The sequence below is a fragment of the Branchiostoma lanceolatum genome, chromosome 3, assembly GCF_035083965.1.
Source record: "Branchiostoma lanceolatum isolate klBraLanc5 chromosome 3, klBraLanc5.hap2, whole genome shotgun sequence".
NCBI classification, from domain to species: domain Eukaryota; kingdom Metazoa; phylum Chordata; class Leptocardii; order Amphioxiformes; family Branchiostomatidae; genus Branchiostoma; species Branchiostoma lanceolatum.
In genome coordinates, this window is record NC_089724.1 from 26,644,974 (window position 1) to 26,665,636 (window position 20,663).

General features: G+C 45.3%; 1 protein-coding gene across 1 annotated transcript; it reads left to right on the forward strand.

Moving 5' to 3' along the window:
• The first annotated feature begins 1,173 nt into the window (after nucleotides 1–1,173).
• Nucleotides 1,174–18,730, forward strand: LOC136429484 (uncharacterized). The gene is made up of 3 exons (XM_066419315.1): nucleotides 1,174–1,453; nucleotides 17,976–18,076; nucleotides 18,196–18,730. The coding sequence occupies exons 1-3, from the start codon at nucleotides 1,334–1,336 to the stop codon at nucleotides 18,728–18,730; spliced, it is 756 nt and encodes a 251-aa protein (XP_066275412.1). The 5' UTR covers nucleotides 1,174–1,333.
• The last annotated feature ends 1,933 nt before the right edge of the window (nucleotides 18,731–20,663 follow it).

Sequence of the window (20,663 nt, forward strand, 5' to 3'; positions counted from 1 at the left end):
TTAGACGGTACCATCTCTTGGACACGGACGAAGTCAGAATCAACTGACCTGGTAACAAGCGCATACTTGGACCAACTTTACTTTCTGAGTTGTGGCAAATCTGTAGGGCATGAGTGAAGTGGACGGCCACACTGAAAATAATACTATAGACAGGAATTTTGTCATAGACCAATCCAAATACAAGCTCAGGAGCCACAAAGTCAATAGATCAGTCGTTCGACCCCGATCCAAACATTTTCACCAAACGGAAATCGACCGAAGCTCGGGCGAACGCCGTCCGAGCTTCGGCCGACCGTTGGTAAGCCTATCGACGCCCTGCCGACGCCTGGGCGTGCCTCGGCCGACAAACATAGATCTATAATGACTCAGTGGACTTTCAAATACTAGTAGTCGTTTTGTGGAGGAAAAACTCAGGAAGTCAAGTCAAGCCTCAGAAGTCAAGCCCCAGTTCATTGATATATAAATTGAAACATCCAAAACAATAACAAAAACGAAACAGGTATTGTTTTCGGTGTCCAAATCTCATTGATGATAATTTTTTTCAATGAAAATTTAACTTTGCAATTAAATTGTCTTTTATTAGAAAGGTTTGGCAGCATTCTTTGACAAGATGATATTAGTATTAGTTAATATTACAGTATCATCTATCATCTTATGTCATAAACTAAACTGTCGTTACCTTTTATATATAAACAAGAAGGAGTTCGGCCGGAGCCCGTCCAAGCGCCCTTCGATACCGGTACAACGCTCGCCCGAAGCACGCCTTATTTTTCATGAGTCGGCCGGAACACTGACGACGGTCGTCCGATTATTGTACAAAGCCCGTGCGAGGCTCGCACGAGGCCGAAGAGCTCGGGCGACCTCCGGCCGACCAAAAATCGGGTCTAAAATCGTCGGATGCCCGCCCGAATATTGGCCGAGCGCTGGGCGTTGCTCGGGCGAGCTACGGGCAAACTGTTGACGAGCTGTGCGAGTTCAAAAATCGTCGCCGAGGCCTCGCTGAATTTAAGCGCAGCTTCCAGTGACCCGCGAACGTCGGCCGAGCTCCGAAAAATCGCCCGAAGCTCGCAGAATCGCCAGGACGTCGGTCGTACTTCGGCCGAAAATCGCCATTTGGAGCTCGCCGACAAGTCGGCCGAGCGAAATTCTTGATTTGTGACGGGGGCTTAACGACATAGGCTGATGCACCAACGGAACGCCCATATACATTTACATCAGAAAGAAAGTTTTGTCCAGAGCCAATCAGAGAAAGATACGTCCTCCGGGATACACTGTCCCCGCCCATCTTGGTCGTCATTCTTCTTATCTGTTACAAAAGGGGACGTTACCATCCATGTGCTGGCAGTTCTGGTTGAGAGGGACACCTGTGAGACCACCGAGTCCATCTGATCGTCAGACACCCAGAAAAATCAAGACAACCGCGGGAGGCGAGAAGTCTTCTTTGCAGAGCAAGGTGAGAACATTTCATTTTTTTTCCTTGACATGTACCACACTCTATAACCAAATTGTCATTACATGATAGGGCCAGTTACGGGCGCCTTATTACTGTCCTCCAATGTTGCATTCTAGCTGCCCCTCGAATTCTAAAAGTGAAGCTGCCGGAACGATCGCTCAGAACAAAATAGATAATACCGTACCCTGACTACAAATTTACACTTCGTTAACATTAGTATTATGCTATGTATTTTTTTGTCAGATGTGCCTACGGTCAATGCGATTGCACTTGTGTCAAAGCTACTAAATACTAGTAGGCCACTCTTTTAGTGAATTTTTGCTACACCGAGCAAGTCTGTTTTGTCGGGGCTACGATAATGCCAATAGTGTTAGAGGTCGCGTCGCCCTTTCAACATTTTTTTTAAGGGAACTCCGACCACTTTAACGATAGACCAGGTAAGTTGACAATCCAGCCCCACACCGCATACCGTACCTACCAAACCGTGCTAAACGTCGACGACGCGTATGTCGCAAATCATCCCGGCCCTTTCTCTCCCGCGTCCCGAACAGAGCGAGTTGAGCAACCCTCGTACCGCATATCGGACCGGTGATTTTTGTTTTTTTTTGCGGCACGCACTACAACAGGCCTCAGGTCAGGTCGCACCGCACGTGTCTTGAACAACCATACATGTCCATCGCGCCAAGGATTTTTGGAGGCACGTACACTAGCAACAGGCCTAGGCCGGGTCGAACCAGTCGTCATCGCGATATTTTCCCGTAAATTTTACCGCTAAATTCTTAACCGCACCGGCAAGAAACCGAGTCGAGTCGACCAGTCGTCGTCGTTTCCCTTCAATCTACGGCTAATTTCTTAACCGCACCGAGAACGAGCCCGGTCCAGCTGGGGCCGCCACGCCCACATTTCGGAAATCGCCGTACTTTTGTTTGTGTCAATAAAGTATTTTCTTCGTCATATCGCACATAGTTTCTACCACTTTCTCCACCACGCCAGGAACTTTTCAGGAATAGTTGGCCGCCCCACGCACCGCACATCTGACCGGTAATTTCTTGACCAAGCCAGGTACATGCTGGTTCAAATCGACCACGTGCATGTGGCAAATCCGGCGATGTCTTACCTGCGCCCCGCACAGAGCGGATTGAGTATCCTCATTCCTCGCACCGTACATCCAACCGGTGCTTTCTTGATTTTTTTCTTTTTCTTTTTATCGGCGCTTACCAACAATAAACTGCGCCCCGCACAGAGCGGATTGATTATCCTCAATCCTCGCACCGTACATCCAACCTGTGCTTTCTTGATTTTTCTTTTCTTTTTCTTTTTATCGGCGCTTACCAACAATAGACTGGGTCAGCCACCCGCTATCCTTATGTCTAGTAATCCGCACCATACGTACCGGCAACAGGCGGTTGCGAGTTAGTCGTTCGAGGCGCGCCACGCCCACATTTTGTAGTTGACCGTACGGAAATCGCGGTACTATTGGTTGTGTCAATAAAGCATTTTCCTCTTCATATCGCACATCGTTTGTACCATTTTCTCGACCACGCCAGGATTTTTTCAGGAATAGTTGGCCGCCACACGCTGACCAGTAATTTCTTCACCACACCAGGTAGCTACAGGGTGGAATTGACCACACACATGTCGCAAAATCCCAAATTCCTCCCGCGATTTCTTGCCCGGGCCCGTGGCCGGCACAGGGCGGGTTGAGTGATCGGCAATTCTCGTACCGTCGGCACCGTGCGTACCGCACATCGGACCGGTGATTTTTCCTATTCTTTGGCGGCACGTGCTAACAACAGACTGAGTTCAGCTCGAGCCGGTATCCTTGTGTTGAGCAATCTGCACCCGCCTGCACCGGCAACATGCGGGCCGTGGCGAGTTAGCCGCCGTCATCCGTAAACCATACATGTACATCGCGCCGAAGAATTTTGGAGACACGTACACTGGCACAGGCCGGGTCGAGTCAATCGTCATCGCGATATTTTCTCGTAAAATTCATGGCTAATGTCTTAACCGCAGCGGCAAGATGCCGAGTCGAGTCAGTCGTCGTTCCCCTTCAATCTACCGGTGATTTCTTAACATCAACGGGAACGAGCCGGGTCCAGTTCGAGCCGCCACAACCGCACTTTGTAGTTGACGGAACGGAAGTCGCTGTGCTTAATTAGTTGTGTCAATAAAGATTTAATCTTCTTCTTTATATCGCATCGTTTGTACCATTTTCTCCACCACGCCAGGAACTTTTCAGGAATAGTTGGCCGCCACACGTATACCGCACATCTGACCAGTAATTTCTTGACCAAGCCAGGTACATGCTGGTTCAAATCGACAACGTGCATGTGGCAAATCCGGCGATGTCTTGCCTGCGCCCCGCACAGAGCGGATTGAGTATCCTCATTCCTCGCACCGTACATCCAACCGGTGCTTTCTTGAGTTTTCTTTTCCGAGTTTTCTTTTTATCGGCGCTTACCAACAATAGACTGGGTTCAGCCACCCGCTATCCTTATGTCTAGTAATCTGCACCACACGTACCGACAATAGGCGGTTGCGAGTAAGTCGTTCGAGCCGCCACGCCCACATTTTGTAGTTGACCGTACGGAAATCGCCGTACTTTTGGTTGTGTCAATACAGTATTTTCTTCGTCATATCGCACATCGTTTCTACCATTTTCTCCACCACGCCAGGACTTTTTCAGGAATAGTTGGCCGCCACACGCTGACCAGTAATGTCTTCACCACACCAGGTAACTACTGGGTCGAATTGACCACACACATGTCGCAAAATGCCAAATTCCTCCCGCGATTTTCTTGCCCGGGCCCACGCCCGGCACAGATCCTCGTACTGCACCGTGCGTAACGCACATCGGACCGGTGATTTGGCCTATTCTTCGGCGGCATGCACTAGCAACAGACTGAGTTCAGCTCGAGCCGGTATCCTTGTGTTGAGCAATCTGCACAAGCCTGTGCCGGCAACAGGCAATGGCGAGTAAGCCGCCGTCATCCGTAAACCGTACATGTACATCGCGCCGAAGAATTTTGGGAGGCACGTACACTAGCAAAAGGCCGGGTCGAGCCAGTCGTCATCGCGATATTTTCCCGTAAAATTTACCGTTAAATTATTTACCGCACCGGCAAGAAACCTAGTCGAGTCGACCAGTCGTCGTCGTTTCCCTTCAATCCACGGCTAACTTCTTAACCGCACCGAGAACGAGCCCGGTCCAGCTGGGGCCGCCACGCCCACATTTTGTAGTTGACCGTTCGGAAATCGCCGTACTTTTGTTTGTGTCAATAAAGTATTTTCTTTGTCATATCGCACATCGTTTCTACCACTTTCTCCACCACGCCAGGAACTTTTCAGGAATAGTTGGCCGCCACACGCATACCGCACATCTGACCAGTAATTTCTTGACCAAGCCAGGTACATGCTGGTTCAAATCGACCACGTGCATGTGGCAAATCCGGCGATGTCTTGCCTGCGCCCCGCACAGAGCGGATTGAGTATCCTCATTCCTCGCACCGTACATCCAACCGGTGCTTTCTTGAGTTTTCTTTTCCGAGTTTTCTTTTTATCGGCGCTTACCAACAATAGACTGCGCCCCGCACATAGCGGATTGATTATCCTCAATCCTCGCACCGTACATCCAACCGGTGCTTTCTTGAGTTTTCTTTTCTTTTTCTTTTTATCGGCGCTTACCAACAATAGACTGGGTCAGCCACCCGCTATCCTTATGCCTAGTAATCCGCACCATACGTACCGGCAACAGGCGGTTGCGAGTTAGTCGTTCGAGGCGCCACGCCCACATTTTGTAGTTGACCGTACGGAAATCGCGGTACTATTGGTTGTGTCAATACAGTATTTTCCTCTTCATATCGCACATCGTTTGTACCATTTTCTCCACCACGCCAGGACCTTTCAGGAATAGTTGGCCACCACACGCCCACCAGTAATTTATTGACCACACCAGGTCGAATCGACCACGCGCATGTTGCAAAATTCCAAATTCCTACCTCGGATTCTTGCCCGGGCCCGCGGCCGCACTGGGCGGGTTGAGCGATCAGCAATTCTCGTACCGTCGGCACCGTGCGTACCGCACATCGGACCGGTGATTTTTCCTATTCTTCGGCGGCACCTGCTAACAACAGACTGAGTTCAGCTCGAGCCGGTATCCCTTGTGTTGAGCAATCTGCACCCGCCTGTGCCGGCAACATGCGGGCCGTGGCGAGTTAGCCGCCGTCATCCGTAAACCATACATGTAACGTAACATGACCAGTTAACGTCCGATTTATTAAAAACGTATTTATCTTAAATCCACGCGGACAGAGCCAAATTTTAAACCAATGGTCAGAAATATCAGCTCTTCTAAAGAGAAAATGCATGGTCTGTAAGTTTTTCTCCGCCTATTTAACTTTTCAGGAATAGTTGGCCGCCACACGCATACCGCACATCTGACCAGTAATTTCTTGACCAAGCCAGGTACGAGCATATATTTATACTGAGGTATATGATGAAGAATTGCGCTAGGGTAACCCATTATCGTCCACTTCAGACTTTTCCCTTCAAGCGCTATACTTGAAGAACATAGACCAGAAAAAAAGCACAGTAACTGTCGAAAGTAGTCTACAGACAAATGATAGTAAAATCACTATGTCTGTCCCGCCACTTGCTTGACGCGATGGAAGAAAACAACGTTTATCTGTGAATTTCCCCGACATGCGCGGCACGTGGCGTTCACGTGGTAAACGCATGGCCATTATGTTTTGCCGTGCAAAAATTAGCCTCCGGTGCGGGAGTCGCTAGGTTGTGTCGAACCTTCCTAAAACTGATAAGAGTTTCAAACCTCGAATCACCATGGATAGTCTGAATATCAAAGAAAGGTTTAACGTCAGCTACTTTTAAAATATCCTAGCTATCGTGCAAGTTAGAAAAAACATGACGAATTACGCGGTGTCGAATTACATATGAAATGCGTTAGGCGTGACGCTTCCGTGCAACTTGTTGTTACTGGTTCAGGAGTTTATTCTGTTATGTCGCTGGACGAAAACCTTTTTAATTGTTTTGTATAATAGAGAAAGATGGCTAAGGATGATACTTATGACGTTCTTTATTGCTCATTAGAACAGGCTTTGGCATAATACACGGCGACATGTGGACATGAGCCAAACCGGACGTAATTAGGTTCTGCACGTAAATAGGTTATGTTACGTTACATCACGTCGACGAATTTTGGAGCTCCGGAGACACGTACACTAGCACAGGCCGGGTCGAGTCAATCGTCATCGCGATATTTTCTCGTAAAATTCATGGCTAATGTCTTAACTGCAGCGGCAAGATGCCGAGTCGAGTCAGTCGTCTTCGTTCCCCTTCAATCTACCGGAGATTTCTTAACCGCGCCGGGAAAGAGCCGGCTCCAGTTCGAGCCGCCATAACCGGCACTTTGTAGTTGAAGTCGATGTACTTTTTAAGTTGTGTCAATAAAGATTTAATCTTCTTCTTCATATCGCATCGCACAATGAACTTTTCGGAATAACTGTTTACATAGCTGTCCACACGCATAATGCGCATCTGACCAGTAATGTTTGACCAAACCAAGTACCATGCTGGATCGAATCGATCACGCACGTGCACATGTCACATGTCGGAAATCCCTCAGGCGATTTCTTGCCCGCGCCCACAGAGCGGGTTTCGTACCTCCTACCGTACATCGAAACAGTGCTTTCTTGATTTTCGGGGGCATGTACCAGGCTCAAGCTGGATCAATTCAGCCCACATATCGTACATATACCAGTGATTTTCCGGGGAAACAATAACGGGCGAGTCAGCTGCCATGCCCACATATCGTCGCACATCATCTGTTTTCTTGTCCAATGCCGCAAAATATCCAAACGACCGTTTCGCGCTGATGATTTGTCGTAGGGACCGGTAACAGACCGGATCGAGTTTGCCGCCTTTTCATAAATCGCTTTGTGACGCCAAATTCTTGACCGCTGCAGCAACAGACCGGATCATCTCAGCTGTTAACCATTCTCAAGTAGAGCAGCGCGAGGACTGTCGTTTCGATCCGCCGGTGTCACAGGGATCTCGCACCCCCGTGAATTTGGACCCCCCGGTTCGAAATCACTAGTAAATTTGCACCCCCCCCGGTGCGAAATCCCTATGGCCTAGCTATTTCGCACCCCTCTGGTGATCTCGCACCCCCAGGGGTGCAAAATCGCTAGGGCTTTCGCACCCGCCCCCCAAATCAATTTGTAGTATGTGTTCTGTTACGGAATTCATAATTCACAGTGGCTACTATCAGATGCTATCTTTTTAACAAATTGAATGTGAATAATAGTAAATGAACGTTGGCTGAAGTGGTAACGAAGTAGGTCACTGAACTGGAGTCATGGTCGTGTGTTCAAATCCTGGTGGCGATATTCTTTTATTTTATGTCATAGCTTTTAACATTAAATAACTAATAATTCTTACTCAGAAATATAATATGCTTTCATTTTTCCGACGGGACCAGGCTTCGATATTTTTTTCTAACCCTATTTAACACCCGTCATCCATTCAATATGTGATATAACTTTGTATGATAAAATGTTATTCAAGTCTCTAAAATAATTTTAAAAATCAATTATGAACACTAAAATAAAACTATGAGCTAATCGTACATTCCTCATGGCAACAAGGAAGAATATTACAACGAATCATCGTGCACAGAGAGTCACCATCATTGCGCTGTGCTGAAATACTAGTAGCGTTACATTAGTCCAGGGCATGGGTTCCCGGAGTCTTAAATATTTGTTCTGTCAGAGTGAGACAGAGCAACTTGTAATACTCTCGATTACCACGTTAAACTATGGCTTTATTATCTTCGCCGAGGACTTGTACTCGGGGAAGATTATGTTTTCGGTTGAAAAATCTGTTGGGTGGGTCTGTATGTATGTCAGGAGCATAACTCAAGAAAGCTTCAATGAATCTTTATGATTTTTGGTAGGTGTGTAGTGGTTGTGCAAAGGAAAGTCAAGTTCGAAAATCGTTCACCTGGCATATTCTATCAGTACTGCAGCGGACTTTGCGTGTTTTTTGTGTTTGTATGTAGGCAAAAAAAGTGACGGAAACGTTGATGGATCTTCATGATTTTTCGTAGATCAGAAGAGGTTGTAGGAACGAAGGTCAAGTTCGAAAATTATTAATCTGGCGCTTTCCCACATTACTGCAGCGGGCTTTGTATTTGTGTGAGTTTGTATGTCGCCAGCATAACTCAAGGTGCTGTTGACGGCTGTGCATGATATTAAGTGGGTAGGTAGGAGTGTCAAAGAGGAAGGTCAAGTTCGATAATGGGCCTCCTAGCGGATATTTAAGGTACTGCAGCTGAGTTTTAAAGTTTGAGGTCGAATTTTCTGGAGGTGCCAGGCTCATACATGTTTTTTTCAGTAATACATTGAATCTTGAACAGGGAATGAGTGGTGCAAGTTTGGGCCCCCTAGTGGATTGTTTGGACCTACAGTTGGCGTTTTTGTTGAAACCTTTGGAGGCGAATAACTAAAGAAGGGGTTGACGGATCGTCATGACTTTTGGCATGTAGATAACTTAGGTAATGTTTTACATAATCAAATACATATTATGAAAACCAGGGGCTAATTTGCATAATAAATAAGGAAAGTTTATTAATCCGCTCAAAGTTTGTGGTCAATTTTTTTGCAGGTGCTATGGTTATGATTTTTTAGTGGTAGATAGATCTCGGGGTAAGTGATGTAAGTTTTGGCCCCCTTGCGGCTTGCCGTAAACTGCAGTGGGCCTATTTGTTTGTAACTTTTGAGGAGGATAACTCAAGCAGTGATTGATGGATTATTCTAAGACTTGTATTTGGAAAATATGTACCTTAGGTGATGATCAACATAATGATATGCTCATTATGCAGATCATGACCTACTTTACGTAATCATTGAGGAAAACGTATAGCACTGCTGCACCATAGTACGCGGCATGTGATACTACACATCTGGCGTCCAGAATCTAGGTCAACAGCTGGCGTCCTGAATCTAGGTCAACAGCTAGCTTACTAGCTGGGCGATTTAAAAGAAAGGACTAAAATGTATCTGTTATGTTTGGTATGAAGATAGCTAGATTTAAAAATGAATCTGATGATTGACGTTAGATGATAAATATGCCAAACAGGACCTAATTTGCATGATTAATGAATTTTTTTTTAAATCTGCCGAGTTCTATGTTTGGGCGCGTTCATATGCATTTAAGTCGTATTTCAGTCTTTGTGAAAGCTTGTATCAGGGGGATATTGTTCAGTTACTAGGGCTAACCCGTAATAGCCTTAGCCTTTGGGTAGCCCTGGCTGTACTTATCTACAGCCGAATAAACAAATTAGAAAAAATCCTTATTACCTGGATGTCTAACTGTTATTGACATTCCATGAGAGGACTTTAAGACATGTGGCATATCAAGCCACTGAGAAAGAGGGGAACATTGATAGATATTGTTTAAGCAAATAAAGACTTAAATTGAATGGTCGTTGAGAAAAACGGCTATGGAATGTCATATTGGTAAATGGGGGTAATTTGGTACTTGCATCTGTCGGTACAATTCATATTATTTGGCGAAGATATGAGGTCGTGGAACTCTAGTTATATTAAAATGCAGTTTTAGATATAATTGCTGCATAGACAGAGCACCTTTCGAAATATTTGGGGGGGTTCAAAATCCCTAGGGAGGTTCGAGGAGGGGTGGGAGTGCAAGATCGCTAGCGATTTCGCACCGGGGGGGTCGAGATCCCTAGTGATTTCGCACCGGGGGGTTCAAAATCAGGGGGGTGCGAAATCGCTGGGACACCTGTTCGATCCTCAGCGATCCTGACTGGATATCGATATCGGAACGTCAGCCAGTTCCTTCGGCGGTCCATGGCAGTGAGCCCGCAGATCTAAGATCATCTAAATTGGCGCTAAATTAGCAAGCACAGACCGGGTCGAGTCAACCAGCTAGCATGCACCATTGAGCTCGTTTCCAACATCGCAGCGGTGAATTCTTGATTGCAGCAAGCACAGACTGTTGTCAGATTTTCTCCGCTCTCTTAAGTCGATTGTTCCCTTCCGTAGATCCTGGAAGCCAGTGTGGTTCTCGGACCTTTTAGCCAGTTCCTTGGGCGGCCCGAAACAGTCAACCCCGTCCGTACCAAAGACCAAAACGACAATGCTAGACAGCTTCCTCGACTCAATTCTTACCGGTCCGAGGCAAGATTCCAACCTGTCCGAGGTATGATTCCAACCAGTCCGAGGCATTTCCAACCGGTCCGCGATACATTTCTTACGTGCTGCGGTAGAATTCCAACCACTCCACGCCCGTGAGAATTTCCTGCCCTACGCGCTGCCCTGCGCTGCGTTCCTCGACAGAATTTCCTTTCGCGCTACGGCAGAATTCTAACCGTACCACGGCACAGCCCCCTGTCCCCCACTCTCATACAGTGGACGATCCCAGATGGGTCAAGGGTCACTCGTGTTGAACGTGAACTGCGAAAATATAAACTTTCAAGGATAATGTCCTTCGCTCAAAGTATCGGGGACCTTTTTCATAACGGTAACATTACGATTACGTGTTTCATGGTACTCTACCATGGTGTTGACGGGTCGACGTCGCCGTGTGTCATAGGCATTTGCTGTTGCAACAACCGTGACAGCAATAAAACCGGCTTGGCTCTGTTTAAATTATGATATTAAAGTTCAAGAGACATCAAACCTGACACTGTCAGTACTGCAGACTATAGTATATAACGCTAACGTTAACGTTATATCATATGAGTAGGCGGTGTACTTGACGGGATCGGTACGGAGGCATCCTTCTCTTCCTCAGCCAGCTCTCCTTTTATATAACGTTATACTATAGCTTGCATCTTGTTTCTGTGTTATTTCATATTCTTAACCTGAAATAAACGGACATGTCTCGCAGGACAATCCTACGGTGGCGAAAGTTCAAGTTGGCCACGTTTTATTTTAGTCCTTTCAGCATATCGCATGATCGAGTTATTTGATGAAAGTTCATACATGGACAACACAGACTACTGGTAACAGATTGGTCCTATAATCCCGTTTGGACATGATAGCATTTCCATAACATTCGATTTTATTCATAGCTGGGGCTATAACAGGATTTTCCCGTGAAAAGAATATCTTTTGTATTATCGACCGTATGTTTCTGTCAATGAATTTTATGGCCAATATTTAAATGTGCATATTACACAACATTGATTTGTGGTGAAAGTGCCTGGGTTGCCAATTTGACCTTATCTCCGTAGCCGACTCCCTTCAAACATTTGACTCTATTTGGCGAATTTCTACTATTTTCCCAGCGACCCGTGGCGACTGGTAGAGTCTAGTTGATATTGACAATCAGGGCTTCCTTTTAGTTTGCACGCACGTGTTTTGAGAGATGGTGATAGTCAGAACGAAGCACTGAAAAAGTTTTCAACATCGACACGACCTGACTGGCTGTTCACATTCACAACACGAGTGACCCTTGACCCATCTGGGATCGTCCACTGTATGAGCCAGTTCCTTGGCCAGTTCCTTGGGCGGCCCGAGACAGTCAACCCCGTCCGATCTAAATTAACGCTACTGGGAGTTTTAGCCCAGAATAAGAATTGACCGGCCCTTGCGTTTAGGTAAAGGGCGCGGTCCACTCCCACGGGGCCGGGCTATAACGTTAACTCCCCGTAGCGTTCATTTAAACCGGGCGGGCCGACTGTCTCGGGCCGCTCAAGGAACTGGCTAGCGGCCCGATTCTAGTCTGGCTCTAACCTGCAGGCCTCTCCCACGGCGACTTTTCAACTTATTGGGGCCAGATTCTTTGGCTGGGGACCGTATCTGCTGGGGCCCCGTATCTGCTTGGGATCTTGTAACCGCCGTATTTACAGGATCCGGCCAAGCAGATACGGGGCCCCAGCAGATACGGGCCCCAGCCAAAGAATCTGGCCCCGATATTAAAGTTGAAAAGTCGCCGTATGAGAGACCTGCAACGGAAGCTAGGCTGGCTCACAGGGTAGTAGGCTACGGAAGCGAACGAGAGAAATATAAAGGCTGGCACCCAGGCTGGTAATTCTTGATTTGTGGCACATCACGAACAGGGTGGGTTGAGTTGGCACCATTCCCACGCAACAATTTTTGTGACCAAAACGCCAAAGGTCGGTCGAGTCCGCTGCCATCTTCATGCCACACCTCGACGCGCCGGTAATTTCGACCGCTACAGCAACAGGCCGAGCTTCTCCTTCAGATGACTTTTATAGTTGCATCTCATCGCTAGGCGGCGCTGCGGCGACTGTGTCACAAGACAGTGTGTGACCAGGTGTGTGACCTCGAAAATCATTCAAGGGACAAAGAACTTGTCAAAAGGCTCTCGGCAGTCAACGGATTCGTTTGATAAACAACCAAATTCGTACACTAGCTCCAGTAGAAATAAAAACAGATCGCCGATGCATGAGCTACAACCGAGTTACCCAGGGACAAAGACGGTTCGGATCCCGAACCTGGGAACGAGAGTCCACATTTATATGCGCCATCTTGGAAAGTTCCACAGTCTGAAACGGAGCAGAACTTCAACAGATGAGAAAAATGGGCTGTCAACATCTCCAAGCTTGCCCTGAGCGATCGCCAGACCAGTGTACGACAGGAAGGGCTGAATTTTGCCATAACTCTCGACGAGCTTGGTGTAAAAGAGTTTGTTGCAGATCGGACGGACAGGCGGGAGAAATGTGCACACACCGCGAAACGGCCAAGAGCGCAGGTAACGTTAGCAGTCATTCTGAAATATGGGTGTGTTCAAGAAAACTCCAACATCTAAGATGTTAGTATGATGATCTTCCAAGCAAATGAAACTATGATAGTTCATAAAACCAAAAAGGCGGTGAATGACAAGTTTCACGGTTATGGACAGATGAGTAAAAGTTGCGGCAGTTGGTCAGGATTCAGTTGGTCATGATAGTTTCGGGATTTTTCGCAGCTCAGTGAAACATGCAACGTTATTCTGGACAGTGCTCAATCTTTATATGGTCCCCAGTCTGACTGTCATTTGTCGGGGCTTCCTTTGGCGGCTGTAGCTCTTCTCGCAATCGCAGCCATACGTGATCAGGTGTAACTTGTTATATGGAGTACTAATATCATTATCAGCGAAAAAAGGGAAAAGGGAGATTTTACTGAACAAAACATTTTTGGGCCAGTTTGGACCCCGTTCTGTCATTTTAGACCCCGTTCACACTCATTTTTTTCAATCGCGATTGAAGTATAATCGTGATTGAATCGATCCGATCGCGATTGATTTTTTCAGTGTGAACGCTCCCAATCGCGATTGGAACGATCCAAAACGATCCAATCGCGATTGGATTGTAACTACCTCCGGAGGTAGTTTGATTGGATTAATCGCGATCGGATCCAATCCAATCCTATCAAATTTTGAGTGTGAACACAACTACGATTCATTCCATCGCGATCGGCGGAGATTTCGGCTGGTTCCGGGGGTGGGAGGTCATACATGCGGGTACGTGGGGTCATAGTTCGCATTGCGCGGGAAAACAAACCCAATCCGCACGTCAGATCGCTCTTTTACAACAACAACAAATTTTCATCGTCAACAATGCCCAAGAAGAAGAATAAAACTCTGTCAGTAACTTCAGCTGGTGGCAGATGGCGCGATGAGGAGACCAGGGTCCTCATCGCAATCTAGGGGAGAGAGGAGGTGCAGGCCAAACTGGGGAAATGTCACCGAAAGAGGGACATTTACCGCACCAAGTGACAATGTCTAGCGGAAAAATAGACACAAAACAAGGACAACAAGGACAACAACATTTACCAGATGATCGCCGATAGCATGCTTCAATCGTGCTTCAATCGCGATCGGATCACGGCGTACTTTAATCCACTTGGCGAAAAGCAGTGTGAACGCAAAAGTTTCTTTGCGTTCAATCGCGATCGGATCGAACAATCGCGATTATACTTCAATCGCGATTGAAAAAAATGAGTGTGAACAGGGTCTTAGTCGCAAAAAGTCCGGGTGTTTGAGGGTTAATTACTCTCCGGCCTAGGAAAAAAATGTTGTGTTTCCGGTTACCCGACCGACCCTAGCAAAAATCCCCGACCCTAGCCTTTTTTTGGGGATTGGTCGCTGGGAAAAATAATTTCTGAACTTGAGTGATGAAAAACAGCGTGCGAAATACCCGCTTGCGCAGTTGTGCAGCGTAACAATATTTTGATCAGTGTAAGTTATTTCTAAACCAGGATTATGCAGTACGCTACCTAACTTTTGGGCCTGAGAACTCGATTTGCTGTTATTATTTGCACGAAGTAGAAAATTTGGACCAAGGAAGCTCTAACTTAACATTTACCTATTTACGTGCAGAACCTATTTACGTCCGGTTTGGCTCATGTCCACATGTCGCGGTGTATTATGCAAAAGCCTGTTCTCATGAGCAAGAAAAAATGCCATAAGTATGATACTCAAAGCCATCTCTCCCTATTATACAAAGCAAATAAAAAGGTTTACGTCCAGCAACATAACAGAATAAACTCCTGAACCAGTAACAAAAAGTTGCACAGAAGCGTGACGCATAACGTATTTCATATGTAATTCGAGACCGCGTACTTCATCATGTTTTCGGAACTTTCACGATAGCTAGTATCTTTTAAAAGTAGTTGACGTTAAACCTTTCTTTGATATTCAGACTATCTATGGTGATTCGAGGTTTGAAACTCTTACCAGTTGTAGGAAGGTTTGATACAACCTAGCGACCCCTAGCTATAATAGGTCTGGATTCCAGGCTAAGCGACCCCCGCACCGGAGGCTAATTTTTGCACGGCATTAAGCATAATTGCTATGCGTTTACCACGTGAACGCCACGTGTTACGCATGTCGGGGAAATTCACAGATAAACGTTTTCTTCCATCGCGTATAGCAAATGGCGGGACAGACATACTGATTTTACTATCATTTGTCTGTAGACTACTTTGGACAGTTACTGTGCATTTTTTCTGGTCTATGTTCTTCAAGCAAAGCGCTAGAAGGGAAAAGATGAAGTGGACGATAATGGGTTACCCTACTCTCACCTCTCAAATAGAAGTACCCCCTGGAATATAAGTACCCCCCGGAAAAATCTTCATAATCTAATATAAGTTTTACTGTCAGCACGCCTGATGGTGCCGCCGCCATGTTACGATGGCAAAACATGCTGTTGTTTACCGCTCGTTTTGTGCCGTTCTTAGATTTTGCGGCCTCAAAACACACATCACAAGGGAACTTAAGTTATAATTGTCGTTTTTACGTGTAATGTATCTTCTGTGAACGAATTATTCTTCCGCCACGCTGCCGATAGCGGTCATCGAATTCTTCCCTGTGCAAGTCTAACGTTACTACTCGACACGTTTTTTGATCAGCATGCTTTGGTTTACGATGTAAACAGAGACTGTCAAAGTTATTTACATGACAATTGTATTTTGAAATGTCAGTGTTGCGTCTTATTTTCCCCAATAACAACGTTAACTTTGTAACGTCATAGCGAGATCGATCGATATGTTACGAGTGCCGCAAGGATTTCACAAAGGCTGCCCCCGGTCATAGCGGTGGGGAAATCAACGCCGCTAGGCCGAAAAATAGCGAATTACTAGCAAAAAAACGGGAAATATGGGCAGAAAAAACTAAAATTTCGATTTTAGAGGGATTTCTGGTTAGCAAAATGCTGAGTTTTGAAAAAAATTATAAACGTACCGTCTAAAATAAGAAAGTACCGGGCGGATTTTGAGGCGAAAAAAAATAAACGTACCGGTACGTTTATTTGAGAGGTGAGAGTAGCAGAATTCTTCGTCATATACCTCAGTATAAATCAAGGAGGTTTTATATGGTATAAATACATGCTTGCACGGCATTAAATAGGCGGATAAAAACTTACAGACCATGCATTTGCTTTTTAGAAGAGCTGATATTTCTGACCATGGGTTTAAAATTTGGCTCTGTCCGCGCGGTTTTAAGATAAATACGTTTTGAATAAATCGGACGTTAATTGGTCATGTTACGTTAGGTCTACTCTTCTAACGTCACAAACGGGCACACACACACTCTCACTTTCGTAAATTTTCAATCAAAACATAGACATTGACCCCCAACCAAACAAGTTAATAAAGTTACCGATACTTTTTCATTCCTTTGCATCCATAGTCAACTTGTTTTGTTCTGCCTGAAAGGCAAAAATCCGTCCGAAAGTAGAGCGCGGCACCCGGTCGAAAGACGATATTTTGCAGCCGCCATGATGGATTTTTCAACTAACGCTAAATATCGTGAGAATGCGTGAGAGTAATGACGCAAACCTGCAGTACCGGCAACTACAGCTGGTAGAGTTGCTGTTTATTTCTATGACTATGAGGCGAAGTGTTGCTAGTACTAGTGCTGATTTTTTTTCGTTGACAACATTGAAAATTGCACAAGTGGTGAATGAGTCCCTTTACTAAGCTGGGATTTAAAAAGATTCTTAACTTTGGAACAATTATCATAGAATAAACATTTTTAGAAAGTTGTTAAAATGTTGTGACAGTGAGAAAGCAACTGGACAATGACATATAGATTATTGCATTTAGTGATTATCATACATGTATATTCTTATTATAATTCACCTGCTAATTTTCCAATTGGTAATTTTGTTCCGGGGGTGCTTTTATTAGATTTTGTTCACTCCCCTCCGGGCAGCACATTTTAAACCACATGAGAATTGAGTACAATGGTTAGGAGGGTGGCCCAAGCACCGTGAGGCCAACAGTCAGTGCATTTGATGTCACCTGTAAAAAAAAGTGAATCCCTATCTACCGACCCATATTTTTTTTTGGACCGTAACAGGAAACACAACATTTTTTTTCCTAGGCCTCACCTCTCAAATAAACGTGAAGGTACGTTTATTTTTTTCGCCTCAAAATCCGCCCGGTACTTTCTTATTTTAGACGGTACGTTAATTATTATTATTTTTTTAAAAATGGAGGCTTCGGTAACCAGAAATCCCGCTGAAATTGAAAGTTAAGGTTTTCAGACGCGACATGGACATTTCAAAATACAATTTTCATATAAATAACTTTGACAACCTCTGTTTACATCATAAACTAAAGCACGCTGATCAAAAAAAAGAAACGTGTAGAGTAGAGTGCGCAGGGAATAATTCCTGCCCACTATCGGCAGCGCGGCGGAAGGATAAGTTGGAGGGGTACTTCTATTTTAGGGGGGTACTTCTATTTGAGAGGTGAGAGTAAAAAAAAACCTGGCACATGACCTCATCAATGTAATTTTCCCATCGGGCCCTTAGTATAATATAAAAGCATAAAAAGTGGAAATGGATGCTACCTTAACTTGTAAGCAAGCCAGGAAAATTGTAAAACGTCATAAAACACAGACAATAACAGACACAAAGAGGCATCGACAACAACACGACACCTCATTTTTATGGATAAGTAACAAGAAAGCTATCTGGACCAAGGGAAAGTTTTACTTATTTTTGAATCCTTACATTACTTAACAGGCTGTCTGCAAGTCCAGGGGAAACCATGAGGTGCCTCCTGCCTGTAGCTATCGCGTTGCTGGGCGTGGCCCTGATATCGTCTGTTTGTCTGTCTGCTGGAGGTTTGTGGCATTGATTTTCTCTCCCAATGCAATTTTGTCCTGAAATCAACTATACCATGCCATTTTTCACATTCATCATTTCATTGACTTCATCTGATATTACCTAACATTATACACAGATGCGAAGCTGCGGCGATCGCCACCAACGGCGAGGCGATCGCCACCAACGGCGAGGCGATCGCCACCAACAACCAGGCGATCGCCACCAACAACCAGGCGATCGCCACCAACCAGGCAACCACCACCAACCAGGCAACCACCACCAACCAGGCAACCACCACCAACCAGGCAACCGCCACCAACCAGGCGATCGCCACCAACCAGGCAAACGCCACCAACCAGGTCAACGCCACCAACCAGGCTAACGCCACCAACCAGGCAAACACCACCAACCAGGCAAACACCACCAACCAGGCGAACGCCACCAACCAGGCCAACACCACCAACCAGGCGAACACCACCAACCAGGCGAACGCCACCAACCAGGGAAATGCCACCAACCAGACGAATGCCACCAACCAGGTCAACGCCACCAACCAGGCAAACACCACCAACCAGGCAAACACCACCAACCAGGCGAACGCCACCAACCAGGCAACCGCCACCAACCAGGCGACCGGTACCTGTCAAGGAAACATCCTCATTGTCAAGTGAGCATGATTCAAATTTGAGTCTACTACGTCGTACATAGAGAAGTATGTTGTAAGAGTTGTTGAAATGACATTATGAAGATTGATGAATTTCAAAGAAAATTGTATTCTCAGTCTCAGCAGTCTGGTATATGTGTTGGACTTTGATATGATTATGTTTCGCCAACGAAACATATTGTTATTGTAAGGTTTCTTCTCCTTCTTCTTCTTCTTCTTCTTCTCCTGTCAAATCTTCAAATCGCTTCTTCTCGGTCGTCCGTCGACCAAATAAACTGAAATTTGGTATGCAGGTAGAGTACGTGTATACCCCTAGACCCTTTTAAAATTTTTTTGATATAAGTTTTTAAAATGATTTTATGGAGGTTTTTTGGTCATTTTCAGACAAAAGTCGCACATTATGGCCTCCAGTGCCGTGGTGTTGAAACCTGTGGACCTGAAATTTGGTTTAGTTGTGCATTGGATATTTACCCAAAGGACCCCATTATTTTTTTTGGCATACACTACTTCAAAATGATTTATTTTCCACTTTTTGATGCAATTTTTGGTTATTTTCTGTCGGGGCCAGCAAGAACTAGGTCATACTGTAACATAAGCCCTCCTACACTTCCCCGTGTCTGGGACTTAAAACCAAGCAGATGTCAGGGGGTACCTATACTAATGGTATTACAGAAAGTTATATGTACCTTATGTTACATGGTACAGATGTTATATTTGAGATGTAGGTACCTATAGGAAAGGTGACTACACCTGACAATTACTTATGCTAATGAGGACCTAATTCGCATAATGTATGCATAAAGTTGTATGTGCCTTACCGTAAATGCTGCGGATGTCATCTTTGAGATGTAGGTACCTTGAGGAAAGGCGAACACAGCAGGCCATAAATTATGCTAATGAGGACCTACTTTGCATAATCGATGCATGAAGTTGTATGTCCCTTACCGTAAAACCTGCGGATGTCATCTTTGAGGTGTAGGTACCTTTAGGAAAGGCGAACACACCTGGCCATAAATTATGCTAATGAGGACCTCATTTGCATGATTTTTGCATAAACTTGTAATTCCCTTACCGGAAAAGCTGCAGATGTCAGATTTGACATGTACGTACCGTTAGCAAAGGTGATCACACCTGGCCATGGCTTATGCTAATGAGGACCTCATTTGCATAATTCGCGCATAAACTTGTATTTCCCTTACCGTGACAACATGTAGGTATATGTAGGAAAGGTGAAAGCACCTGGACATAACTTATGCTCATGAGGACCTCATTTGCATAAATTATGCAGAAACTTGGATTTGCCCAGGCGTTATTTAGGGACAGCCCACTTCTTGCATGAGGAGTATGGGCGAAACATCCTGAATTTGCTCTTAAAGCAAATGACGGCCAGTCTAGTTTGGCATTTCTTTTTCATTCGTATAAGACCAGAACTTCCTTAAAAAGGTTATCTACATGAAAAATTGAGAATTGTTTTGGGTTGTCACCATGTGTGTGTGTCTGTTTGTCTGTCGGTGTGTTTGTGGATCCGAATTTTGTAGATAGCATAACTCAAGAACCTCTTGATGGATTATGATTAGGTATTTGGAACATGGGTCAAGGTTGATTTTTGGCCTGGTAGTATGTGACCTTGGTACTGCAGCAGAACTTGACATGGACGTGCTATTGGTCTTGCTTTTTGATGTCAGATAACTTGTGATGTAAGGAAGAAGTGGCATAGGTTTAGGCCCTCTATCAGCTTGCTCTGGAACTGCAGGGACGTTTTGGGAAAAATCTACCAAGGAGAGTAACTGAATAAAGGAACGACAGATTTCCATGATATTAAGTATGCAATTAGCTTAGAAAAGAAGTGCAAATTATGCAAATGTGGACTTCATTTGCATAATTGATAAAGAAAATCTATATTTGCAGTGTTTTTCATTATCTTAGGACTCAAAATTGAA

What these genes read in the sequence shown, in the direction of transcription:
- LOC136429484 (XM_066419315.1), top strand. Translation starts at nt 1,334, where the DNA reads ATGTGCTGGCAGTTCTGGTTGAGAGGGACACCTGTGAGACCACCGAGT. An exon ending in AGTCTTCTTTGCAGAGCAAG is followed by an intron (nt 1,454 to 17,975) that starts GTGAGAACATTT and finishes ATTACTTAACAG; the next exon opens with GCTGTCTGCAAGTCCAGGGG. An exon ending in TGTTTGTCTGTCTGCTGGAG is followed by an intron (nt 18,077 to 18,195) that starts GTTTGTGGCATT and finishes CATTATACACAG; the next exon opens with ATGCGAAGCTGCGGCGATCG.